The sequence below is a fragment of the Sarcophilus harrisii genome, chromosome 1 (genome assembly GCF_902635505.1).
Source record: "Sarcophilus harrisii chromosome 1, mSarHar1.11, whole genome shotgun sequence".
NCBI lineage: Eukaryota > Metazoa > Chordata > Mammalia > Dasyuromorphia > Dasyuridae > Sarcophilus > Sarcophilus harrisii.
This window is the reverse complement of record NC_045426.1, coordinates 698385984-698411545: the sequence shown is the minus strand read 5'-3', so window position 1 is coordinate 698411545 and position 25562 is coordinate 698385984. Positions and strand designations below refer to the sequence as shown.

Below are 25562 nucleotides of genomic sequence, written 5' to 3'. Positions count from 1 at the left end.
GGGATGGAGAAACAAGCTCGGGCGCTGCCCCTCCTCCCGTTGTGCTTTTTAATTAAGTTTCAGTTCATTCATGCCCAGGGCGTGGCATACATTAGGCGCTTAATAAAGGCCTCGAAGCATCCTTGCTTTTTTGCGAGAACTCCCCGAATTGTTCCCGGGCCAATCCGGCAGGGGGCGCGCGTGGATTTTTTCGCCGCTCCTTTTCGGAGATCCGGGAACCTCTTCTCGAGAGGTGGGACCGCCGCCTCCGAGAACCCTCTGTAACGCCCAATAGCCGCCTGGATCGCGCCTCGCTCGCTCGATGGGCGGCGGCGTTGGCCAATGGGCGTGAGCTTCGTGCGCGGGCGCCGTTTGGCGGCGGCGTTCCCTATAAAAGGCGCGCGGAGGCGCGCGGCCGCTCTCTCCCCAGGCGTCCTCGTGCGAGGGGGAGCACGGACCTTGGCGTGCGCGGAGGAGGGCGCCGGCGGTGGGGCCCGAGAAGGCCCGGGCCGAGACCTGCGGGGCCCGGGGTGAGGGCGGGGGAGGCCCGGCCTGGAGCCGGGCTCCTTGTGCCCCCGGACGCTCCGGCCGCGGGGGGAAAGGGAGTGACTTGGACTCGGGGTCTGGTGTCACGGCCCGGAAGTGCCGCCGGAGGCGGGGGGAGGGGTACGTTTTGGGGACTATTTTCCTGCTTCCTCCCCGAGACGCGGGAGCGGTGGGACTCAGATCCGTGACCCCCTCCCGCCGGGGATCGGGCTCTGGAGTGGAGCCTTTGCGCCCTAGCTCTAGCGCCGTGGGCCTCCGCTCTAGCTTTAGCCCCGCGATCCCTCTGCGTGCTCCCGTTTACTCACGTGCTGCACGGAGGGCGTGGACATCTGGGCCTCCTGTGTGCGCCTGGGAAGGGTTCTGGGGGGGGGGTCGGAGGACGTGCCCCCGCTGATGGCCCCTTGGCTTTCTCTGCAGTGACATCGTCTTTAAACCCCACGTGGCAATCCCTGAAGCACCTTCGAGATGCCCAGGGAAGACAGGGCTACCTGGAAATCCAATTATTTCCTCAAGATCATCGTAAGTTGGGGGGTCTTCTCGGCTCCCTTTTCCCCTCAGGAACTTGTTGGGAATATTCTTGTCCTCCCTTGGTATGTAAACTCCCCGGGGGCCTCCGCATCCAGCCCCTGGGACTCACTTTAAGGGCAGAAAACCCTGGCATTGAAGTGGGGGAAGGGGAGGGCAGCAACTTAGGGGCAGAGCTTGAAGGGACAAAAAGGACATTTGGATTTCAATCCTGGTTTTTTGTTTTCCTGCTTAGTCTTTTTGACCATGGAGTTGTTCGTTTTGGCCATTTAGGATTAAAATGAAGCACCATCCTTCAAGGGTGTTGTATTTTTTTAAAAAAAATATTATTCATTTATTTATTTTTTAATTAAATAACTTTTTATTGACAGAACCCATGCCAGGGTAATTTTTTATATTATCCTTTGCACTAGGGTGTTGTATTTTACTAGGATTGATATGATAAAGGTGTAGATAAATGAGAATCTGAGGAAGTGATCTTAGATCTTATTGGATCAGTTGTGCCCATGTTACTTGTTGGAGGATCTTGGAGATGATAAGTCAGCTGGGCAAATTGCCTTGGGGATGATACCAAGAATCGTGGCAACCATGCATTCTTTCTGCCTTTTTTTTAATTACTAGTTTTTCCTCTTCCCCTAGACAGCAAGCAAATCTGATATCGGTTAAACAGTGCTCTTTTCTATGGGGAATTCCTTGCTTAGGATGTTGGCAGTCAGTCCCCCTCAACCAATTAACCATTTGGTTGTAAAAGAAGTAACAGTTGGCAGGAACTAAAGCTGTTTCTGCCTGAACCTCTGCAATGTTGTTCAGTTACTCCTTGAAACATTTATTATGAAAAACTATTCTAATTGGGATAATTCCAAATAGGTTTTCCTTCATATCAAGTATCAATCCCTCTCTCCCTGATTTCCACCCATTGGTCCCAGTTCTTTTTAGTGCTGTTAATTCAAAGAATTGAAATAAATTTTTTTTTCCTTGACCCTCACAATTTTGAATACCAACCCTGCTCATTCATTTGTAAACTCCATGAAAACAGTGACAAGTCTCCATGTTTATGAGGAACAATACTCAGATATTGTAAACTAGCACATATTTAAAGTGTTATGTCAAGTGTTTGCTCGCAGAGCAGTTTATATTTTGATATAAAACAAAACATTTCCTTAGTTCTCGCAAATCACTTGATTTTTAAGATCACTGTTAACTTTGAATTTCAGTCTTGACAAGGTTGATAATTGTTGACAATTTGGGTGGCCCTCAAAGATGCTTTGTCTGAAAGTTATTTGCAGGTTGGGTTTTTTTGGTAAGCACTAGATTGCATTTAGAAAAACTTAGCATTTTAATAGTTCAAAACTGTCTCTTCAGTATGAGGATATAATTCTAAATTTAATTGCATCTCATTTGCTTATGATTAAAAGAAGTGCTTGAGACTGGGCCCATTGCCTTTGATAGCAGAGTGGACAATACATTTTGGTAGTATTTTGTGTTCCAAGCTATTCCATTAGGTAGTTGCCTTGTGTCTTGCAGTGTTGGAAGGAGTCATCTTGAGTCCTGATCTATGTCTTGCGAATAGACCTAGACGGCTCCCAGAAGAGAATAAGTGAGTGAGGTGACTTTACATAGCCCTCCCTCCCTTTCAGTCCAGTACACTTGCAAGACATGATATCACTTCCCTGATGCCATGGTCTTCAACAGTGAAGGACAAATAACAAGTGATCAGAATTATTAGAAGAGACTAGCAGATGTTGTAAGAAGACCCAAGTTCAAATTTCACTTCTGCTACTTAGTACTTTGTGACCAAAGAGTTAAATCTCTTCTGTAAACTAAGGAAATGAATTAGCTTCCAGAAAGCTTTGGGGTTTCTTTATATCTCACATTTACCAAGCGACATCTCTTTGTTTCTGTTTTATAGCAACTTCTGGATGATTATCCAAAATGCTTCATTGTGGGAGCAGACAATGTGGGCTCCAAGCAGATGCAGCAGATCCGAATGTCCCTCCGTGGGAAGGCTGTAGTGTTGATGGGAAAAAATACCATGATGCGCAAAGCCATTCGTGGGCATCTGGAGAACAACCCTGCCTTGGAGAAGTAAGTCCAGAGCTTCTGAGAAGGGCTCTCTTCGCTTTATTCCCAAATTTGAAAGTATGGTGCCGTCTGGGAGAGGAGCTAACTTGTGCAACTTTTCTTTCAGATTGCTGCCTCATATTCGGGGCAACGTGGGCTTTGTGTTCACCAAGGAAGATCTGACTGAGATCAGGGATATGCTTCTGGCCAATAAAGTATGTGGGAGAATTGGGGGATAGGATATGTCAGGCCTGACATTCATCCTGGCTGATTGAGAACTGCAGATCTCACCCGTGTCCACTTCTCCTTGTAGGTGCCAGCTGCTGCCCGTGCCGGTGCCATTGCCCCATGTGACGTCACTGTGCCCGCCCAGAACACTGGGCTGGGTCCTGAGAAGACTTCTTTCTTCCAAGCACTGGGTATCACCACCAAGATTTCCAGGGGCACCATTGAAATCTTGGTGAGTGGAGTTGGATGTATGGGGTTTAATCCCCACAGAGCACTTAGCCCTGACCCCTAGAGACAGAGGATGATGAATGCTGGAGGACATGGAGGGTCAGGGCTTGTTGGGAGAATGGGCTGAGTCCAGTGTGATCTGCAGCCCTGCCCCATGCTTGCTGCTGCCATCAGTCTGCCAGGCCTTCTGTGCTGACTTCTCTTGTTTTTCAGAGTGACGTGCAGCTGATTAAGACTGGAGACAAAGTGGGTGCCAGCGAGGCCACCTTGTTGAACATGCTGAACATCTCTCCGTTCTCCTTCGGGCTGATCATTCAGCAGGTCTTTGACAATGGCAGCATCTACAACCCTGAAGTGCTGGACATTACAGAGGAGACTTTGCACCTTCGATTCTTAGAGGTGGGGGCCCCTCACAGGCCCGAGGGCTGGGTGCTCTTCTCAGAAGAGCTTGGAGGCTTGGGGGTGTAATGATAGCAAGCCAAGGGTAATTGGGATGGAGTCTGCGAAGGGTGATGGGAATTCTGATGGTTTGTCCAAAGAAGCGTGCTCTGCCCTGAGGCTTGGGTTGGGCTGCAGCAGCATAAGAGGAGAGGAACAGGCCTGTGTTTGGTTTGAATGATCCTGCTGGGCACCCAGGGCAGGGTTGCCACTAACTCACTGACTTTCTGTCCATAGGGTGTCCGTAATGTGGCCAGTGTTTGTCTGCAGATTGGCTACCCAACTGTCGCGTCAGTACCCCACTCAATCATTAATGGGTACAAGCGAGTCTTGGCTGTAGCTGTGGAGACTGAGTATACCTTCCCACTTGCTGAAAAGGTAAAGATTTAGCAAGGACACAAGACAGGCCTGTGAGAGTATTGGTACCTTTATGTTCTTTGACAAAGGATACATTTCCATATGTGATATTTAATTACTGCAGTATTTTAAAAATATAGTATACAGTCTGAATATGCACTGGGTAGTTGCTTTAGCTGCTGAGTTATCCTTGGCTTCTCTGCTGGAGACCTGCAGCACTCTGCCTGGTAAACTCCAGTGACATTATTGCCTCTGGGATCTCTAACTTACAACACCAGCCCTTTCCCTGATCTTAGAGGTGCTGCCCTGGGGTTCTTCCCTGGCTTTGGGTCACCTTCCCCCCCAACATCTGGTATTTGCTCTGCTTGCACTGGTTGGGGTGACCCTGGGAATGTGAGGTCACAAGATAGCCTCTGAGGTCTTCTCATTTCAAGGCTTTGGGTATTAGGTGGGGAGGGGAGCGTAGGTGGCTGTGCTGACTCATCTCCCTGCTTTCAGGTGAAGGCCTTCTTGGCCGACCCCTCAGCATTTGCTGTGGCTGCCCCTGCAGCCGCTGCTCCGGCGGCCGCCGCACCTGCTGCTGCTGCCCCAGCCAAGGTGGAAGCCAAAGAGGAATCGGAGGAGTCTGATGAAGATATGGGATTTGGTCTGTTTGATTAGTCCACAGGAGATAACTATTTCGTTTGGGATTTTTGTGGAACAAAGAAATAAAAGTGCTCATTTATTTCTGCCTTGCCTCCTGCCTTTATACTCGTAACCTTGAGAACTTAGAAACTGTAAAATCTATAAAATGGGGATGACAGCGCCCATTTCCCAGGGTTGGTTGGAGAATGGCAAAGTCCTTTGAACCTGCTGTGAATGCAGCTGTTGAGACTTTTTAAGAGGAGTCTTGGTGGTGGTGAAAATTCTGGTGAAAGTCTTGTTTGGGTCCCTCCAGCTATGTGCCTATATAGCCAACGATGAAATCTGTTTTACAGCACTGTTCCTGGAGTGGTGGGTCCTCCCCCAAGTGGACAAGGACGGGACCATGCTGGTCGCAGTCTTGCTTCACTTAGCATCACTTCATGGGTTCCCAGGCTTGCCCATTTATTAGACTCATAAAAGATTTTTGCCCACCACAAACCTGTTTGGCCATTTTTTAATGAATGGACGTCTGCTTTTTGTTCTTTAGAGTGGTGCCCATTCAGCATTTTTGGAAGCTGCTTTCTGGACTTAAAAAAGATAGTGAAAGGCCTGTTGTGTATTGAGCCTCCAAAGGAGGAAGGCCAGGAAGAGGCTGGGACAGTCTGAGGTCCCTTAAGAGTAGGTGAGGGTTGTGCAGATACTGTGAACTGATTGGGTATTAAATGTAACCTGGCATTGGAGCCAACCCAAACTCCAAATTCGGGGTAGTTGGAAATGGTGCGGGATGGTGGGGAGCACTGGGGAAACTGCCCCAGTGGTTAGGATGTGAACTACCGTTTTAGTTGTCACTCAAAAGCATTTAAAAAACAACCGAGTCATGGCTGAGGCCGAAATAATTCCCAAGGATTTTGTTCCTGAAGTGTTCTTGGCAGAGATGCTTTGCCCGTTTCTCCAGTATGTCCCCATTTCACAGATGGGGAAACGGGCAAACACGAGGAGTGGCTTGCCCAAGATCTTAAGTTCAAATTGGAACTTGAGCTAAGCAATGGAAACAAGCACCATAGGGTTTGGTGGGTGAAGCACTTGTACTCGCTTCTGTTTTATTGAACACAAACTGGGGGAAAAAACGGCAATAAAGGACTATTCGAGTCCTATTTGAACAATTCTAAGGCGCATTGGTGTGGCTCAAAGCCCATTAAGATGATCTGGGAGTCGGGGGTCCTGGCTCCTGGGCCACCGCGGTGTCCTTGGGCCCCTGCTAGTCAAAGGGGAATACTTCCCATTAGCTATTTCCTAGCGACGGCAGAAGGGTCCTCGGGACACTTAAGACCTCTCTTTGGGGAGTTAAGTCTGGGGGGCCGGCGGTGCCCAGGACATTTAGGGGAGCTCATGTCTGACTCTGGGGGGGCGGGAGTGTTGGGATATATGAGATCGCTCTGGGGAGGTAGTGTCTCAGGATCCGTGGGGGGTGAGGGAGGTTGGCGCAGGAGCGGGCCCAGAGGGACCATGGGGGGCGGGGCTGCCCGAGGGGTCGGGAGTCCGGGGGAGGCTGCGAGGGCAGGGTCTCCATCCTTTCTGGGCCGCGCTCCCCCTGCCCGGGAGGCTCTTCCTCCTCGGCCCAGACTGCTGACCTCCCGGGCTTCCTTCAGGTCCCGACTTAGACCCAAGTGGCTTCCCGGGCCACATTCTTGCCGCGAGCTCCCTGAGAGCAGGCCCTGACTTGCTCCGCATCCCCGGCGCTGAGCACCGCCGGGTACCTGGGGCTGCTCCCAGCCCCCGGCAAAGGCGCGCGGCCCGGAGACGGGGGTGCGCGGGGGGCTCACGCGTCCTCCCGCAAAGCGCGTCTAGAACCCTCCGAGGTTTGCAAACTTCTCTGCGTGTTGTAAGGTTCGTAAAATGTCCTCGTAATAAAAACAACCTCCAAGGATTCCCTGCACCAGGTGAAGGTCCCGGATGCGGTCCTCGGGCAGGTGGGTCCCCGCCCACGCCAGCGCAGCATGGGGCGGGATCCGGGCGGAGAACTCCCAGACGCCCCCGGGGCTGCCCCGCAAAGCTCGCCGGCCCGGGCTGGGATCCGGCGTTTCCATGGTGATTGGCCCCGCCTCCCGGTCCCGGCTGGAAGGTATGGGGGTGTGGGGAGAGAGGTAGTGGCGGTGGCGGCTCGCTGGTGACCCGGATGTGAGTCTGAAACGTTTCCGGGGTCAGAGCCGGCAGGATGGCGGCGGACACGCAGGTGAGGCTGGCGGCCGCGGGGCCGAGCGAAGCGCGGGGGGCGGTGGCTCCGGCTCCGGGCGGGCCCTTGCGGGCCGGTCCCGGGGAACCGCGACGCTCGCCCGCTGTCTGTCCCGGCCGGGAGGCTGGGGGGGCGGAGCCTGCGGGGGGGCGAGGCTCCCGAGCACCGGGAGAGACCGAGGCGGGCAGAGACACGGAGGGAGGCGGCGGGAGGTCCTGAGAGGCGCCCGGAGCGGGAGGCGGAGACGGAGACCCCTAGAGGGCGGCCCCGGGCGCGAGAGCCGCGCCCCGCGCTGGTGACAGCCGCCGTCCCTCCCCGGGCTCTGGCGGCGCCGTCCCCGCCGCTCCCAGCGCTCTCTCCCTCCGCGCTTTGTCTCCTCCTCTTCCTCCACTTTTCTGCCCCGCGCCCCCGCCTGTCTCTGCATCTCTCTCTGTCACGTTTGTCCCCTCGCTCTCTTTCCTCTCCCTTTGCTCCCTTTCTCTCCTCTCTGTCCCTCCTTTCTCTCTGTCACTTCCCACCGCTTTTCTTCCCTCTCTGTCACTCTCTCTCTCTCTCTCTCCCTTTCACCTCAGGCTCTTTCCTCTCTCTGCACTTTATTCTTCTCTCCTCTCTGTCCCCCCTTTCTCTCTGCCACTTCCCACCGCTTTTCTTCCCTCTCTGTCACTCTCTCTCTCTCTCTCTCCCTTTCACCTCAGGCTCTTTCCTCTCTCTGCACTTTATTCTTCTCTCCTCTCTGTCCCCCCTTTCTCTCTGCCACTTCCCACCGCTTTTCTTCCCTCTCTGTCACTCTCTCTCTCTCTCTCTCCCTTTCACCTCAGGCTCTTTCCTCTCTCTGCACTTTATTCTTCTCTCCTCTCTGTCCCCCCTTTCTCTCTGCCACTTCCCACCGCTTTTCTTCCCTCTCTGTCACTCTCTCTCTCTCTCTCTCCCTTTCACCCCAGGCTCTTTCCTCTCTCTGCACTTTATTCTTCTCTCCTCTCTGTCCCTCCTTTCTCTCTGTCACTTCCCACCGCTTTTCTTCCCTCTCTGTCACTCTCTCTCTCTCTCTCTCCCTTTCACCTCAGGCTCTTTCCTCTCTCTGCACTTTATTCTTCTCTCCTCTCTTTCCTCCTTTCTCCTGTCACTTCCCTTTTCTTCCCTCTCTGTCACTCTCTCTCCTTTCACCTCAGGCCTTTCCCTCTCTGCACTTTTTCTTTCTCCTCTCTGTCCCTCCTTTCTCTCTTCACTTCCCACCGCTTTTCTTCCCTCTCTGTCACTCTCTCTCTCTCTCTCTCCCTTTCACCTCAGGCTCTTTCCTCTCTCTGCACTTTATTCTTCTCTCCTCTCTGTCCCTCCTTTCTCTCTGCCACTTCCCACCGCTTTTCTTCCCTCTCTGTCACTCTCTCTCTCTCTCTCTCCCTTTCACCTCAGGCTCTTTCCTCTCTCTGCACTTTATTCTTCTCTCCTCTCTGTCCCTCCTTTCTCTCTGCCACTTCCCACCGCTTTTCTTCCCTCTCTGTCACTCTCTCTCTCTCTCTCTCCCTTTCACCTCAGGCTCTTTCCTCTCTCTGCACTTTATTCTTCTCTCCTCTCTGTCCCCCCTTTCTCTCTGTCACTTCCCACCGCTTTTCTTCCCTCTCTGTCACTCTCTCTCTCTCTCTCTCCCTTTCACCTCAGGCTCTTTCCTCTCTCTGCACTTTATTCTTCTCTCCTCTCTGTCCCTCCTTTCTCTCTGTCACTTCCCACCTTCCCTTCCTCTCCTCCTTTCACCAGGTTTTCCTCTTCTGACTTTATTCTTCTCCCTTTTGTCCCTCTTCTCCTTCCACCCTTCCCTCTCTCTCTCTCTCTCTCTCTCTCTCTCCCTTTCACCTCAGGCTCTTTCCTCTCTCTGCACTTTATTCTTCTCTCCTCTCTGTCCCTCCTTTCTCTCTGTCACTTCCCACCGCTTTTCTTCCCTCTCTGTCACTCTCTCTCTCTCTCTCTCCCTTTCACCCCAGGCTCTTTCCTCTCTCTGCACTTTATTCTTCTCTCCTCTCTGTCCCTCCTTTCTCTCTGCCACTTCCCACCGCTTTTCTTCCCTCTCTGTCACTCTCTCTCTCTCTCTCTCCCTTTCACCCCAGGCTCTTTCCTCTCTCTGCACTTTATTCTTCTCTCCTCTCTGTCCCTCCTTTCTCTCTGCCACTTCCCACCGCTTTTCTTCCCTCTCTGTCACTCTCTCTCTCTCTCTCTCCCTTTCACCCCAGGCTCTTTCCTCTCTCTGCACTTTATTCTTCTCTCCTCTCTGTCCCCCCTTTCTCTCTGCCACTTCCCACCGCTTTTCTTCCCTCTCTGTCACTCTCTCTCTCTCTCTCTCCCTTTCACCCCAGGCTCTTTCCTCTCTCTGCACTTTATTCTTCTCTCCTCTCTGTCCCTCCTTTCTCTCTGTCACTTCCCACCGCTTTTCTTCCCTCTCTGTCACTCTCTCTCTCTCTCTCTCCCTTTCACCTCAGGCTCTTTCTCTGCACTTTATTCTTCTCTCCTCTCTGTCCCTCCTTTCTCTCTGTCACTTCCCACCGCTTTTCTTCCCTCTCTGTCACTCTCTCTCTCCCTTTCCCCTCAGGCTCTTTCCTCTCTCTGCACTTTATTCTTCTCTCCTCTCTGTCCCTCCTTTCTCTCTGCCACTTCCCACCGCTTTTCTTCCCTCTCTGTCACTCTCTCTCTCTCTCTCTCCCTTTCACCTCAGGCTCTTTCCTCTCTCTGCACTTTATTCTTCTCTCCTCTCTGTCCCTCCTTTCTCTCTGTCACTTCCCACCGCTTTTCTTCCCTCTCTGTCACTCTCTCTCTCTCTCTCTCCCTTTCACCTCAGGCTCTTTCCTCTCTCTGCACTTTATTCTTCTCTCCTCTCTGTCCCTCCTTTCTCTCTGTCACTTCCCACCGCTTTTCTTCCCTCTCTGTCACTCTCTCTCTCTCTCTCTCCCTTTCACCCCAGGCTCTTTCCTCTCTCTGCACTTTATTCTTCTCTCCTCTCTGTCCCTCCTTTCTCTCTGCCACTTCCCACCGCTTTTCTTCCCTCTCTGTCACTCTCTCTCTCTCTCTCTCCCTTTCACCTCAGGCTCTTTCCTCTCTCTGCACTTTATTCTTCTCTCCTCTCTGTCCCTCCTTTCTCTCTGCCACTTCCCACCGCTTTTCTTCCCTCTCTGTCACTCTCTCTCTCTGTCCCTTTCACCCCAGGCTCTTTCCTCTCTCTGCACTTTATTCTTCTCTCCTCTCTGTCCCTCCTTTCTCTCTGCCACTTCCCACCGCTTTTCTTCCCTCTCTGTCACTCTCTCTCTCTCTCTCTCCCTTTCACCTCAGGCTCTTTCCTCTCTCTGCACTTTATTCTTCTCTCCTCTCTGTCCCTCCTTTCTCTCTGCCACTTCCCACCGCTTTTCTTCCCTCTCTGTCACTCTCTCTCTCTCTCTCTCCCTTTCACCCCAGGCTCTTTCCTCTCTCTGCACTTTATTCTTCTCTCCTCTCTGTCCCTCCTTTCTCTCTGCCACTTCCCACCGCTTTTCTTCCCTCTCTGTCACTCTCTCTCTCTCTCTCTCCCTTTCACCTCAGGCTCTTTCCTCTCTCTGCACTTTATTCTTCTCTCCTCTCTGTCCCTCCTTTCTCTCTGTCACTTCCCACCGCTTTTCTTCCCTCTCTGTCACTCTCTCTCTCTCTCTCTCCCTTTCACCTCAGGCTCTTTCCTCTCTCTTTTTTTTTCTCTCCTCTCTGTCCCTCCTTTCTCTCTGTCACTTCCCACCGCTTTTCTTCCCTCTCTGTCACTCTCTCTCTCTCTCTCTCCCTTTCACCTCAGGCTCTTTCCTCTCTCTGCACTTTATTCTTCTCTCCTCTCTGTCCCTCCTTTCTCTCTGTCACTTCCCACCGCTTTTCTTCCCTCTCTGTCACTCTCTCTCTCTCTCTCTCCCTTTCACCTCAGGCTCTTTCCTCTCTCTGCACTTTATTCTTCTCTCCTCTCTGTCCCTCCTTTCTCTCTTCCCCCTTTTCCCCTCTCTGTTTCCTCTCTCTCTCCCTTTCACCTCAGGTCTTTCCCTCTTCCACTTTATTTTCTTCCTCTTGGTCCCTCCCTCTCCGTCCTTCCCACCGCTTTCTTCCCTCTCCTCTCCTTTCACCCTCAGGCTCTTTTCCTCTGCACTTTTTTCCTCTCCTTTCCCTCCTTTCTCTCGGCCATTCCTTTTCCTTCCTTCCTCTTCCCTCTCTCCTTTTTCACCTCAGGCTTTTCCCTCCTCTGACTTTTTCTTCTCTCCCTCTGTCCCTCCTTTCTCTCTGTTCACTTCCCACCCTTTTCTTCCTCTCTGTCCTCTCTCTCTCTCCCCTTTCACTCCAGGTCTTTCCTCTCTCTGCCTTTTCTTCTCCTCTGTCCCTCCTTTCTCTTCTGTCCTTCCCCGCTTTTCTTCCCCCTCTGTCCTCTTCTCTCTCTCTCCCACCCAGGCTCTTTTCCTTCTTTTCTTTTTTTCTCTCTGTCCCTCCTTTTTCTGTCACTTCCCACCTTTTCTTTCCCTCTCTGCTCTCTCTCTCTCTCCCTTTCACCTCAGGCTCTTTCCTCTCTCTGCACTTTATTCTTCTCTTCTCTCTGTCCCTTCTTTCTCTGTCACTTCCCCCGCTTTTCTTCCCTCTCTGTCCTCTCTCTCTCTCTCCCTTCACCCTCAGGCCTTTTCCTCTGCACTTTATTCTTCTCCCTCGTCCCTCCTTTCTCTCGCCACTTCCCAAGCTTTTTTCCCTCTCTGTCCTTCCTTTTCTCTCCTTTCACCTCAGTCTCTTTCCTCTCTCTGCACTTTATTCTTCTCTCCTCTGTCCTCTTTTCTCTGCCATTCCCACCCTTTTCTTCCCCTCTCTTCCTTCTCCCCTTTCACCCCAGGCTCTTTTCCTCTCTTTGCCTTTTCTTCCTCTCCTCTCTTTTCCCCTCCTTTTCTCTGTCACTTCCCCCTTTTCCCTTTTCCTTCCTCTTCCTCTCCCTCACCTCAGGTTCTTTCCTCTCTCACTTTACCTTCTCCCTCTGTCCCTCCTTTCTCTCTGCCACCTTCCCAACCGCCTTTTTTTCCCTCTCTGTCACTCTCTCTCTCTCTCTCTCTCTCTCCCTTTCACCCCAGGCTCTTTCTCCTTTTCTTCCCCCCTTTCCTCCTGCCACTTCCCCAACCTTTCCCTCCTGTCCCTCTCTCCTCTCTCCCTTTCACCTCAGGCTCTTCCCTCTCTGCACCCTTTATTCTTTCCTCTTCCCCTTTCCCCACTTTCCCACCGCTTTTCTTCCCTCTCTGTCACTCTCTCTCTCTCTCTCTCCCTTTCACCCAGGCTCTTTCCTCTCTCTGCACTTTATTCTTCTCTCCTCTCTGTCCCTCCTTTCTCTCTGTCACTCCCCCCCGCTTTTCTTCCCTCTCTGTCCCTCTCTCTCTCTCTCTCTCTCTCCCTTTCACCTCAGGCTCTTTCCTCTCTCTGCACTTTATTCTTCTCTCCTCTCTGTCCCTCCTTTTCTCTCCGGTACTTCACCCTTTTTCCCTTCCTCTGTCCTCTCTCTCTCTCCCTTTCTTCCCCTTCAGGCTCCTTTTTCCTCTCTGCACTTTATTCTTCTCTCCTCTCTGTCCCTCCTTTCTCTCTGCCACTTCCCACCGCTTTTCTTCCCTCTGCCCCCCCTCTCTCCCTTTCCCTCAAACCTTTTCCCCTCTGCCTTTATTCTTCTCCTTCCCTCCTTCCCTTTCCTTTTCACTTCCCACCCTTTTTCTTCCCCTCTGTCACCTTCCCTCTCTCTCTCCCTTTCCCCAAGGCCTTTCCCTCCCAAACTTTTTTCTCCTCCTCTCTGTCCCTTTCCCTCTCTCTTCCCCCGCCTTTTCTTCCCTCTCTGTCACTCTCTCTCTCCCTTTCACCCCAGGCTCTTTCCTCTCTCTGCACTTTATTCTTCTCTCCTCTCTGTCCCCCCTTTCTCTCTTCACTTCCCAACCTTTTCTTCCCCTCTGTCCTCTCTCTCTCTCTCTCTCTCCCTTTTTACCCAGGCCTTTTCCCCTCTCTGCACTTATTCTTTCTCCTCCTGTCCCCTTTCTTCTGTCCACCTTCAACCTTTTCTTCCCTCTCTGTCACTCTCTCTCTCTCTCCCTTTCACCCGGGCTCTTTCCTCTCTACCGCCTTCTTTCTCCCTCTGTCCCCCTTTCTCGCCACTTCCCCCTCCTCTGTCACTCTCTCTCTCTCCCTCTCCCTTTCCCCCAGGCTCTTTCCTCTCTCTTTATTTTTCTCTCTCCTCTGTCCCTCCTTTCTCTCCCTTTCCCACCGCTTTTCTTCCCTCTCTGTCACTCTCTCTCTCTCTCTCCCTTTCACCTCAGGCTCTTTCCTCTCTCTGCACTTTATTCTTCTCTCCTCTCTGTCCCTCCTTTCTCTCTGTCACTTCCCACCGCTTTTCTTCCCTCTCTGTCACTCTCTCTCTCCCTTTCACCCCAGGCTCTTTCCTCTCTCTGCACTTTTTCTTTCCTCCTCTGTCCCTTCTTTTCTCTCTGTTTCCCAACCGCTTTTTCTTCCCTCTCTGTCACTCTCTCTCTCTCTCCCTTTTAAGGTTTTCCTCTCACTTTATTCTTTCCTGTCCCTCCTTTTCTCTGTTTTCCCACCCTTTTTCTTCCTCTCTGTCCTCTCTCTCCTTTCACCCCAGGCTCTTTCCCTCTCTCTGCACTTTTTCCTTTTCCTCCTCTGTCCCCCCTTTCTCTCTGCCACTTCCCACCCCTTTCTTCCCCTTCCCCTTTCCTCTCTTGTCCCTCCTTTCCCTTTCCCCCACCCTTTTCCTTCCCTTCTGCACTTTTTTCTCTCTCCCTTTTCCCCCTTTTTCTCTGCCACTTTTCCCCCGCCCTTTTTCTCCCCTTCCCCCTCTTCCTCTCTCTCTCTCTCCCTTTCACCCCAGGCTCTTTCCTCTCTCTGCACTTTATTCTTCTCTCCCTCTTGTCCCCCTTTTCTCTTACTTCCCACCGGCTTTTTCTTCCCTCTTCCTTCCTCTCTCTCTCTCTCCCCCAGGCTCTTTCCCTCTCTGCAAATTTTTTCTTTTCTCCTCCTCTGTCCCCCTTTTCTCTGCCACTTCCCCCGCTTTTCTTCCCTCTCTCTCTTTCTCTCTCTCTCCCTTTCACCTCAGGCTCTTTCCTCTCTCTGCACTTTATTCTTCTCTCCTCTCTGTCCCTCCTTTCTCTCTGCCACTTCCCACCGCTTTTCTTCCCTCTCTGTCACTCTCTCTTCTCTCTCCCTTTCACCTCAGGCTCTTTCCTCTCTCTGCACTTTATTCTTTTCTCCTCTCTGTCCCCCTTTTCTCTGCCCACTTCCCCCGGCTTTTTCTTCCCCCTCTCTGTCCTCTCTCTTCCCTTTCACCCTCAGGCTCTTTCCTCTCTTCCTTTATTTTTCTCCTCTGCCCCCCTTTTCTGCCACTTCCCAACCGCTTTTCTTCCCCCTCTCCCTTCCTCTCTCTCTCCCTTTCACCTCAGGCTCTTTCCTCTCTCTGCACTTTATTCTTCCTCTCCTCTCGCCCTCCTTTCTCTCTGCCACTTCCCACCGCTTTTCTTCCCTCTCTGTCACTCTCTCTCTCTCTCTCTCCCTTTCACCTCAGGCCTTTTCCCCCACCCTTTATTTTCTCCTTCTCGTCCCTTCCTTCTGTCCACTTCCCCGCTTTTCTTCCCTCTCTGTCCCTCTCTCTCTCTCTCCTCTCCCCTTTCCCTCTCTCTTTCCTCTCTTCTTCTTCTTCCTCTCTGTCCCTCCTTTCTCTCTGCCACTTCCCACTGCTTTTCTTCCCTCTGTCACCTCTCTCTCTCTCTCCTCCTCCCCTTCTTTTCCTTCCTCTCTGCACCTTTTCTTCTCCCTCTCTGTCCCTTCCTTTCTCTCTGCCACCTTCCCACCGCTTTTTTCCTTCCCTCTGTCCTCTCTCTCTCTCTCCCTTTCCACCCCAGGCTCTTTTCCTCTGCACTTTATTCTTCTCTCCCTCTGTCCCCTTCTTTCTCTGTCACTTCCCACCCTTTTCTTCCCTCTTCCTCTCTCTCTCTCCCCCTTTCACCCAAACTCTTTCCTCTCTCTGCACTTTTTTCTCTCCTCTTCCCTTCCTTTCTTCTGTTCATTTCCCAACCGCTTTTCTTCCCTTCCCTTCCTCTCTCCCTTTTCACCCCAGGCCTTTCCTTCTCTGCACTTTTTCTTTCTCTCCTCTGTCCCCCCTTTTCTCTGCCATTTCCCCCCCCTTTCTTCCTCTCTTCTCTCTCTCCCTTTCACCTCAGGCTCTTTCCTCTCTCTGCACTTTATTCTTCTCTCCTCTCTGTCCCTCCTTTCTCTCTGTCACTTCCCACCGCTTTTCTTCCCTCTCTGTCACTCTCTCTCTCTCTCTCTCCCTTTCACCTCAGGCTCTTTCCTCTCTCTGCACTTTATTCTTCTCTCCTCTCTGTCCCTCCTTTCTCTCTGTCACTTCCCACCGCTTTTCTTCCCTCTCTGTCACTCTCTCTCTCTCTCTCTCCCTTTCACCTCAGGCTCTTTCCTCTCTCTGCACTTTATTCTTCTCTCCTCTCTGTCCCCCCTTTCTCTCTGTCACTTCCCACCGCTTTTCTTCCCTCTCTGTCACTCTCTCTCTCTCTCCCTTTCACCCCAGGCTCTTTCCTCTCTCTGCACTTTATTCTTCTCTCCTCTCTGTCCCTCCTTTCTCTCTGTCACTTCCCACCGCTTTTCTTCCCTCTCTGTCACTCTCTCTCTCTCTCTCTCCCTTTCACCTCAGGCTCTTTCCTCTCTCTGCACTTTATTCTTCTCTCCTCTCTGTCCCTCCTTTCTCTCTGTCACTTCCCACCGCTTTTCTTCCCTCTCTGTCACTCTCTCTCTCTCTCTCTCCCTTTCACCTCAGGCTCTTTCCTCTCTCTGCACTTTATTCTTCTCTCCTCTCTGTCCCCCCTTTCTCTCTGCCACTTCCCACCGCTTTTCTTCCCTCTCTGTCACTCTCTCTCTCTCTCTCTCCCTTTCACCCCAGGCTCTTTCCTCTCTCTGCACTTTATTCTTCTCTCCTCTCTGTCCCTCCTTTCTCTCTGTCACTTCCCACCGCTTTTCTTCCCTCTCTGTCACTCTCTCTCTCTCTCTCTCCCTTTCACCTCAGGCTCTTTCCTCTCTCTGCCCTTTATTCTTCTCTCCTCTCTGTCCCTCCTTTCTCTTGTCCACTTCCCACCCTTTTTCCTTCTCTTGTCACCCTCTCTCTCTCTCTCCCTTTCACCCCAGGCTCTTTCCTCTCTGCCTTTTTCTTCCTCTTCTCCCTTCCCTTTCTTCTGTCACTTCCAACCTTTTCTTCCCTCCTCTGTCCCTCTCTCTCTCTCCTTTTCCCCAGGCCTTTTCCCTCTCTGCACTTTATTCTTCTCTTCCTTCTTCCCTTCCTTTCTCGTCCTTCCCCGCTTTTCTTCCCCTCTGTTCCCTCTCTCTCTCCCCTTTTCCCTCAAGGCTCTTTCCTCTCTTTCCTTTATTCTTCTCTCCTTCCCTTCCCTTTCTCTGCCACTTCCCACCGCTTTTTCTTCCCCTCTGTCACTTTCTCCCCTTTCCCATCTTTCTCTCTGTACTTTATTCTTTCTCCCCTTCTTTTGTCCCCTTTTTCCTGCTCTTTCCCACTTTTTCTTTCCCTTTGTTATTTCATTCCCCCTTCTTTTTCTCTGTCACTTTCATTCTTTTCTCCTTCTTTCTGTCTCCTTTTTTCTGTCACTTTCCATCTTTTTTCTTTCTCCCGTCATTTCATTCCCTTTGTTCCTCCCTTGTCCTTCTTTTCTTTCTTTTCTCTCTTTCTTCCCTCCTTTCCCTTCCTTCCCCCGTTTCCCCTTTCACCCTTTCCCCCCTCCCTCCCCACTGCCCATTCCTTTCGCTCTCCTTTTGCCCACCTTCTTTCCCATCTCTATTTAATTCCTTCCTCTTCCCCCCATTCTTGACCGGATTCCTTTCCAAATTTCCTTCCCTCCTCCCCATCTTCCAAAGGGAAAGGCTAGGCTCCTGCCAACCTTCCCTCCCATTTGGCCCCCTTGCTTCCCCGTTGACCACCCAAGCTCCCAACTGTCTTGGGAATCCTGGGAGGGGGTCCACAAGGAGCCTCCCTATCCGCCGAAGGGGAAACTTAGGGCTGGCCAAATGGCATTTCCCCTGGTTGAGGAACGGGGGTGTTGGGTTTAAGGACCAGGACTTGGGCCCTGTTGCCCCCGGGGGAGTGCCTTGGACCACCCCTTGCCCGGGAGCCCTCCCTGGGTCCAAAAGGGGGAGGAATTCCCTGGAGCCCCCTTGTGGAAAGGGCCTCCAAATTGACTTTCCCCTCCCTGTTCCAGACTGGGAGTTAGGTTGGGGCCCCGTTGAACCCTTCGGGCCTTTCCCAACCTGGGAAAGCCTTTTCCGGAACTAGGGAAAGGGAGGGAAAGGGGAAATTCCTAATTTAAATTTAAAAGAAAGGGGGGTTGGAAAAAGGAAAAAGCCAAGGGGGAGGTGGCCTATTGGCTTCTCCCGCCTCCTCCACCTTGTTCAGGACTCCAAGAAAGGGATTGCCTTCCTGGGCCTGCCCCAATTCTAAGGTTGGGGTTCCCAGGATTGACCCAGGTTGGCGGTGGGAAAGGGCGATTGGGAAATTTTGGTCCTTTTAAATTTTTGGGGAAAGGGTTTGGTAAGGAAAAGTGGGGGAAGGCCCCCTGGGGCCTTTTGTCTTGGGCGCCTGGGCCAGGGTCTTAATCCTTGTCCCAGTTGGGATCTCCCAGGGTTTGTACCTGAGAACCCTTCTAAGGGTTTATTCAGAAGTTGGGGAGCCCACTTGGAAGTAATCCCTTTTCTTTTGGGAACTGTTTTTAAATTATTTTCCAAGGAGATCTTTAAATTCCATTTTTAAAGGGAAAGTTTTTGGGGGTTTGCCTTAAGGTTAAAAAAGGTTGAGGACAAAACAGGGTTTTCCCCTTTCATGGGCTTTGCCCCCATCTTTGTTTCCAGGGAAGCCGCTGAAGTAGGCCTTTTAATGTCCTTTTGGGACTCTCCCAAGGGTCTTGTGAGCCTGAGACCCCTCTAGTTTGATTCAGAGTTAGGGAGACACCTTACTTGGAAGTAATCCCCTTTTCTTTGGGGAAGGAGCATGGGTTACATAGAAATATATTTTGGTAAGAGAAAAGAGAGATGCTGTTAGCCATTTGTCCATATGGAGAGGAGAAATATAAAATAGAATTGTGTGTGTGTGTATACACACATGTACATCTTTAGGTGGAAAAAAGTGTCATGAGTGAGCAAGAGAAGCCAGTGGTTTCCATTATATCACTGCCCCCCCGCCCCCCTCATCTTTTAAGTTACCAGTCTCAAGTCTCTGCTGCTTAGGAATAGGCTTTCTGAAATGTCTCTTTTGTGTTTCTTATTCTCTGCCTGTTGAACTTTGGCTGAAACAGGCTGAACTTAAGGAATCACCAGCCTTAGCTCATAGGCTGGTTATGGTTTCAGGAGTGCAGGTGCTGAGGCCCTTGATGTGCAAAGGGCGGTCCTTTCTGTGCTGAGATCACTGAGATTTTCCATCTTGTGACTTTTCACTAGGCCCACTGACCAATTGGCTGTGAGATTCTTTAATTTCTTCCTGTTCCCCCACTTCCTGTCCTGCTTTCTTATTGGGGGTAAAAATGTGTATGTAGGTATATCTATATGTAAATATTCATACATTCATAGGTGGGGTGTGTGTATCCACATGTATATATTCACAGGTGATCTCTTTTTTTCTTGTGTGTATCTGTGGGTGGCTTTTACAGGTTTCTGAGACGCTGAAGCGTTTTGCAGTAAAAGTGACTACAGCCAGTGTGAAGGAGCGAAGAGAGATCCTTAACGATCTTGGGAAATGTGTCGCTGGGAAAGGTACATGAATGTTTATCTGGGTAGGCAGGGAGATACCCAATTTAAAGTGTAAATTATGTTTTCTTTTGCTTATCACTTTTTTCCTCTGGGAAGTCTAAGTTAAGAGTGTAAAGTCATCTTTTAAGCTAGGATATTTTTTAAAAATGTAACTAATGGTACAGTAAAAGCTTTACCTATTGGAATATTTTTAAAGAAATGAAGTTTAACAGGTTCTCCTGCAAAGAAATCATTCTTTTCTAAATTATATTTAAACAATACTAAAAGAACTTTAACTCTGTTTTTATAGTATAACAGTAAAATTGTAAGCATGCTTTGCAGAATCAGGGAGGAAAGGTTCAGTAGATGTTTGTGGGAGTTTTCCCTGAGAGTCTCTTTCGTTTAGAAGGAGGCTTCTGGTTTCCAGCAGTGAGGGTGCTTGTCATTTCCTTCTTTGTTTGGGGGCCATTTTCAATAATGTAGAGGGTCAACAAAATGTGTCATTCCCACCCCTCCCACTCTTCAAATGCTTCTCTGCTTTGCGTCCTCCTGAAGCTTCCTGCTTCTTTTGTAGCAGTATTTGATTGCTGTGTCCTCTTTTCTGTGAACCATTTGCTGTTTAAAGCAGACAACAAAACCTCTGCTGTCCTGAATGCTGGAGAATTAATGTCCAGAATGGCTGGAGGCTCACTCCTTTAAAAATGAATGAATGATTGAAAAAGCATCTATTAAGTGACATCTGTGTCTCTAGCTGTGAGATCAAAAGTGAAGAGTCCCTGCCCTTGGGGAACTTATTCTAAGCAGAGGAGACAATACAGAAAGGAAGGGGATGAGAATCCAGGAAGGGCATTTTGACTTGGAAAGTTTCGGGAATAGTTGCTTCCGAGGAAGCTGCTACAACCTGCCCTTTCCAGGAGCATTAGTCTCCTTGATGTGGAAAATGGGGTTGGGTAGGGGGATAACAACAAGGAAGCAGGTGAGGGGGTGGTCAGGGAGTATGGGGAGCCCTCAGAAATTGGCTTGGGTCAGCCATGGACCATGGTCAGCCAAATAGAACACTTCCCTACCTTCTTAAATAGAGCTAAAACATGGTTTAACCCTTTTTTCTTGTTATTTTGAATCCCAGTAGTAATAACTTTGGCCCTCTAAGTATCTGCTGGAGCAGAGTGGTGGCCCAGCACCTTATAGGTGCTCAGCTTAATGCAGAAAGAAGCAAACAAAATCAGGAGTAAAATCTAATGTAAAACCTTCCAAATGGAACACACAAGACAAAAAAAAAAAGCTTGTGTTCTCTCCCATCCTAGGTCTGTCTGAAATTTTATACCTTTGGCCTTCTTCTTTCGCAGGCCCCCTCCCTTCTTCTCTTCTTTCCTCACTTCCCAAAATTCATATCTAGCCTCAGACTTGTTAGCTGTGTGACCCCGGACAAGTCAGTTAAATCTGTCTGTCCAGATTCCTTAACTGTAACACAGGACTTAAAACGGTGCCCGCCAAAGCTCGTGAGGAACAAGCGAGATGTTATTTGTAAAGCCCTCAGCCTGGTGGGTGGCGTGTTAACGTGGCAGTGAGGATGAGGACCAGAACGGTGACCATCACCCCCAGGAGGGGCAGGGGCACCCAGGAGCCAGTGCGAATGCTCCAGAGAAGCAAGAAGGGTGGGCCTGAGAAAAGCCCATTGGATGTGGCAATTAATAGGTCCTAGGTAACCTGCAGAGAGAACGAGGGGAATGGAGACAGGTGTAGCCGGCTCTTACAGGAGTTTGGCTTGGAAGGGCCAGGAGCTAGCGGACGCCACGGTAGCCTAAGGTAGGGGGCACCTGGGCATGGCGGGCAGGGACAGAGTGGAGATGAGTTCTAGTAGTTCCCAGGTGGCCTGGTGGGGGAGTCCTGGAGCAGGAATCAGTAGGACTCGGATTCAGATTCTGCCAGTGTAGGGTCTGGAGTTCCCCAATCAAGAAAATGCCAAGCCTGTCCCCAACCCCCAAGCGTGGGGCAAACCAGCTGTCCCAAAGGCAGAAGCAGAGAACTCCACAGAGTATGGAACTGGTTTAACAATCAAAATGGGCTCCCGACCTCTTTCTTTGGTGTCGAGCTTGCCCCTGGGTTGGGAACTCCGGACCCTCCACTACAGACGCCGGGAACCCGGGGCATCTCATTTAGCCTCTCTGAGCCTCATGTCTGTAATTATAAATTGGAATGGAAAGAGACTTGAGGTCGGGAGACCCACTTAGGAGGCTGTTATAATGGATCAGGGGAGAGGGGCATGGTGGGGCTTCTGCATGGAGGTCAGGGACCTCATGACACAGTACAATGGGAGAAAAGAGAGCCAGGACAGAGCTTGGGTAGGATGCCCCCAGGAAGTACGATGTCAGACTGAGGAGACGGGCAGAGAGACAGAGACAGTGAGAGATAGTGTGAGATACAGAGACAGAGAAAGAGAGAAATTGAGAGGAAAGAGACAGAGTGAGAGAATCAGAGACAGAGGGAGACGAGGGAGAGAGACAGACAGTGAGAGACAAGAGAGTAGAAGAGAGACAGAGACAGAGAGAGGCAAGAGTGAGAGAGAGAAGGGAGAGGGAGAGACAAAGTTAGAGGAGAAAGACAAAGAGACTGAGAGACAATGAGACAGAGACACAGTGAGAGGAAGAGAGACAGAGTGACAGAGACGAGAGAGGAAGGGAGGGAGGAGAATAGTGGGAGCAGTCTGCTGGAGGATGCAGCAGGGAGTGGAATCAGTGACCCTTGGAGACGTGTCAGCCTTGTCTAGGAGAAAAGCCACTTCTTCATCACAGGCTGGGGTCAAGGGGGAGACAGTGAGTGAGCACAGGCCGGACAGTAAAGTTAACTTAGTGTTTTCTGTGTACTTCAGAATTCTTTACAAAAAGTTTAATTTGCATAATCTGAATTTACATTAAGCCAGAACTGTCTGTATTTAGGATTCTGTATCAAAATGTACTCAATTAAAAAAAATCATGAAAGTTATTGAAGTCAAGCTTGCTTGATCTAAATGTTGAGTAGTCAACTGCCAATGGCCCCTCACCCTGGGTCTCGCTCTCCTTCCCTTCACGGCCAGGCCGGGCTTCTTTTTTGTCTCCTGGCCCCCAGCATGGTGCCCTGCACACGGCGGTCCTCCAATAAACGTTGTCCTGAATGGTCTGCACGTGCTTGGCGAGGCTTGACTTCAAGGCGATCCTTTGCTTCACCTTTCTGATAGCATTCTGCTACTTGTTAGAGAGTGGAAGTTGGGATCATGATTCTGGGGCTCTTCCCTTGCACGCGAGCAGCTGTCCCCACGGGTTGGAAGGTGGGGTGAGGTTGCCACCCGAGAGAGGAGGCGGGAGGGTTTCTGCAGGTCTATGAGATCCTCCCTGTGCTTTGTCGGTGTGACGAGTCCGGGCCCTTCCCAGACCTGTTTGGGGTCAGCATGGCCCCCTTGCTTCCTGTGGCCAGCAGTCAGCTTGTGGAGTCTTCCTTCGCAATGTAGCATTTAGTACCTTTCTTTCCATCCCTGTTGGTGCTGCTGGAATTTCGCCCCTTTTGTCACTTCTCCTGGATTCACGGAACAACTTCCGATGAAGACCTCGGGCAGAGCTCCTGCTCTCCTGCAGTGGGTGAGGTGCTGTGGTAGGCCTGGCCTCCGGCTTCTTCCTAGCCAGATCTTGGATGCTCTCCCCATTTCAGCTGTTTTCCCGTCAGTCAGAAATCATGTGAATTGTTTCCTAAGAGTTATCCCCATCTGTTCTTTCTCCCTGCTCTAGTTCATCTCATCCATTGCTAGCAGATCAATTTAATTCAGTCCAGCAAACATTGCTGAGGGGCCGTTGTACATGCTGGTGGAAGTGAGAACGGGTGTTGCCCCTGAGTGACTCAGTACCCTCATCATGTTGCTCCCTGACTCAGAACCTCACGGGCTCCTCAGCTCTGGAGGCTGGTGTTGTCCAGCCTGGCCCCATACGATTGCTAGCCTTATGTCCCTGGCTCCCTGTCCTTGGAACCTGCTTCTGTGTGTTCCCACTGTCGCACCTTTACTTGGGTTCTTAGTACTGTCTGCGATTCCTTCTTTCTCCAACTAAATTTTGCCCTTCGCAAGCCCACTCCTCTAAATCCCTCCCTGATTGCCCATTGGAAGAGATATCGGTCTTCCCTGAAGTCTTATTCACATCTCTACCATTCACTCAAACAGCAGATATTGATAGAATGCCTGCTCTGTGCCAGGCTCTGCCTCCTGCTTTTAGTTTAAAAAGAGCCTCAAGAAAAGTTGCCTCCTTAAACAGAGTCCAGCCCCGAGGTCGAGGGCCTGACTGGTGGCTCAGGTGCTAGCCAGGTACTTGACGCTCCGCGTTTGTTGAAGGATGACTTTTCAGGAATGCTTTGATTTCAGACCTGCCCGAGGGAGCAGTGAAAGGCCTCTGCAAGCTCTTCTGCCTGACTCTGCATCGGTACCGGTGAGTCCCTGCGTGGGGAGGGCATCATCTCTGACGGTGGGAGGCCTGGTGGGGCCCTAACATCTGGCTCCATCCCTGGGGACTGTCAGTTAACCTCTGAAGCTTGGCTTGCTCTTTAGTTGATGTCGACCAGGAGTATTTTGATTGCTGCAATTTGGAATTGGAAATTGGTTTTCTCTATAACCCCTGGTATTTTATTTTATGCATCTCAGAAACTCTTCTGAGAGGGAATCTGCAGGCTTCACCTGTAATGGGCTGAGGCTTGAGTTGATGCACTGAGGTCCCAAGCACATGAGGCTCAATAGTAATTGGGCTATGTATGATTGGATAAAGAATGGTCCCTGCCCACTCTCTGGGCAAGTCCTGATGTGTTGTATAGGAAATGACGATTTGGGTGGGTGGAGGCAGAGAGAGACAGGAAGGGAAGCTGGGAGAGATTGGCCTGGGTTCCATGCTCCTAGCTGCTGGTCATGTGGCTGCTGGTCTAGATGGCTTCTTGACTCAGCTACACACATTGCTGTTGCCCATTCTCTTCCACCTCCGATCTTTCTTCATTGAGAATAAAGACTGACGATTTTCCCCTAACCTGAATTCCTGACTCTGGCTGATTTTAAAATACGTGGTCTTCACATTCACCCCCTTGAAAAAGGAGACCACAGGACAAAAAAGACTGAGACCCCCCTGGGCCCCTTTCTTGCAGTTCTTCTGTAGCTTCTGCAGTCTGAATTTTGGGGCTGGGTGAAATTATCTAGAGGACTCCTGTAGGTGGTTTTAGTCTCATCTGAATTCCTGGTTTTACTTTATTGTTTCATGTTTTGGGTATCTGGGACCAGTACAGTGCCGGGACAGAGCAAGAGCTGTGGGAGGCCTGCTCCCCTGGTCTGTCCTGGGGCTGGCCTGCTGCTCAGATGTCCTGTGCTGCGACTGGCTTAATTTGTGGCTGCTGACTCAGGAACGATGTGGCTGAGAGCATCATAGATGTCTGTCTTTTTTGGGAAGCTCCAGTCCACACTCCAGTAGGAGTTACTCATCAGAGCCCTGTTTGTTCCTGGTTATTCATCCCTGATAAAATATGAGGTCCTGACTCTACTTGTTTAATTATTTTGGGGAAGGCAGAGAAAGAAGGACTATCTCCCAATGAAAAGTTGCCTGAACTGGTCTGACCCTACCCCTCAATAAAACCAAAACTGTAAGCAGGTCTTAGGGCGGCTCGGAAGGTGCACAGAGCCTCAGGGTGGGGGCCACCGGGGGCCTTCTGCATGCCTTGTCTCGGGCAGCCGGGCCTGCTCAGCAGGAGGCCGCAGCCTAGCTGGGGAGCGGCCTGCCAGTGCACCTCATCACGCTGCCGTCCTTGCCTTCCGTTTTTTCTGCAGAGACGCGGCATCTCGCAGAGCCCTGCAGTCCGCCATACAGCAGCTGGCGGAAGCTCAGCCCGAGGCCACAGCCAGGAACCTGCTCCAGTCTTTGCAGTCTTCAGGTGTTGGCGGCAAAGCAGGTGTGCCCAGGTGAGGACCGTGTGGGCCGGAGGATGGGGGCCTCCCAGCAGGCTTCGGCTCTTTGTGGCTTGGGCTGCATGGACCGTCACAGGAGGGAGCCTGAAGGTGCTCTCTACCTGAGCCAGAGCCTTGGGCGGCCCAGGATCCTGGAAGTTCCAGGATTAAACTTTAGAAATGGGCTTGTAGGGAAGAGATGTGTATGATCATTTATAACCATTTTTATTTGATTAGAAATGGTTTAATTTTTTTTTGTGATTTTTTTTTTTCATTTTCTTTTTTTCTCATCCATATCATTGAAGACTGACACAGGTTGTTGGACATTACAACAAAAAGTCACGCATATGTCTGTGCACATATAAGTCTGTGTAGATATATACACTTATTAAAAAGCATCCATGTGTCTTTTATACAGAATAGTACACACACACACACACACACGCACACATATGCACACACATACATACACACACACATACAAGCACATGCACACACACACACACACACACACATGTTTTTTTGGCAATAATCTCGAGCTACCTGTGTTGGCTTTCACTATATGACCAAGAATGGGAGAAAATACAAACACAGACGACCTAAAAAGAAAAC

At 50.7% G+C, this 25562-nt stretch overlaps 2 protein-coding genes across 3 annotated transcripts in view; both read left to right on the top strand.

The window, feature by feature from the left end:
- The first annotated feature begins 408 nt into the window (after positions 1 to 408).
- RPLP0 (ribosomal protein lateral stalk subunit P0) lies at positions 409 to 5092 on the top strand. 2 transcript variants are annotated; one of them, XM_031948713.1, is made up of 8 exons: positions 409 to 424; positions 943 to 1044; positions 2960 to 3135; positions 3239 to 3326; positions 3425 to 3571; positions 3781 to 3966; positions 4243 to 4383; positions 4861 to 5092. In XM_031948713.1, the coding sequence occupies exons 2-8, from the start codon at positions 991 to 993 to the stop codon at positions 5020 to 5022; spliced, it is 954 nt and encodes a 317-aa protein (XP_031804573.1). In that variant the 5' UTR covers positions 409 to 424; positions 943 to 990; the 3' UTR covers positions 5023 to 5092. The 2 variants fall into 2 exon arrangements, with proteins under 2 accessions (XP_031804573.1, XP_003763170.1); XM_003763122.4 differs by lacking the exon at positions 409 to 424 and having other exon boundaries at positions 914 to 1044.
- A 2047-nt stretch (positions 5093 to 7139) lies between these two features.
- The window catches only part of GCN1 (GCN1 activator of EIF2AK4), a 69323-nt gene continuing 50900 nt past the window's right edge, over positions 7140 to 25562 (top strand). Inside the window, exons 1-4 of the mRNA XM_031948712.1 lie at positions 7140 to 7219; positions 18937 to 19039; positions 23397 to 23460; positions 24834 to 24965. Of these exons, the coding sequence (XP_031804572.1) occupies positions 7202 to 7219; positions 18937 to 19039; positions 23397 to 23460; positions 24834 to 24965 (317 nt within the window). The 5' untranslated portion in view covers positions 7140 to 7201. The remainder of the gene's footprint in view (positions 7220 to 18936; positions 19040 to 23396; positions 23461 to 24833; positions 24966 to 25562) is intronic.

What these genes read in the sequence shown, in the direction of transcription:
- RPLP0 (XM_031948713.1), top strand. Translation starts at nt 991, where the DNA reads ATGCCCAGGGAAGACAGGGCTACCTGGAAATCCAATTATTTCCTCAAG. An exon ending in ATTATTTCCTCAAGATCATC is followed by an intron (nt 1,045 to 2,959) that starts GTAAGTTGGGGG and finishes TCTGTTTTATAG; the next exon opens with CAACTTCTGGATGATTATCC. An exon ending in AACAACCCTGCCTTGGAGAA is followed by an intron (nt 3,136 to 3,238) that starts GTAAGTCCAGAG and finishes CTTTTCTTTCAG; the next exon opens with ATTGCTGCCTCATATTCGGG.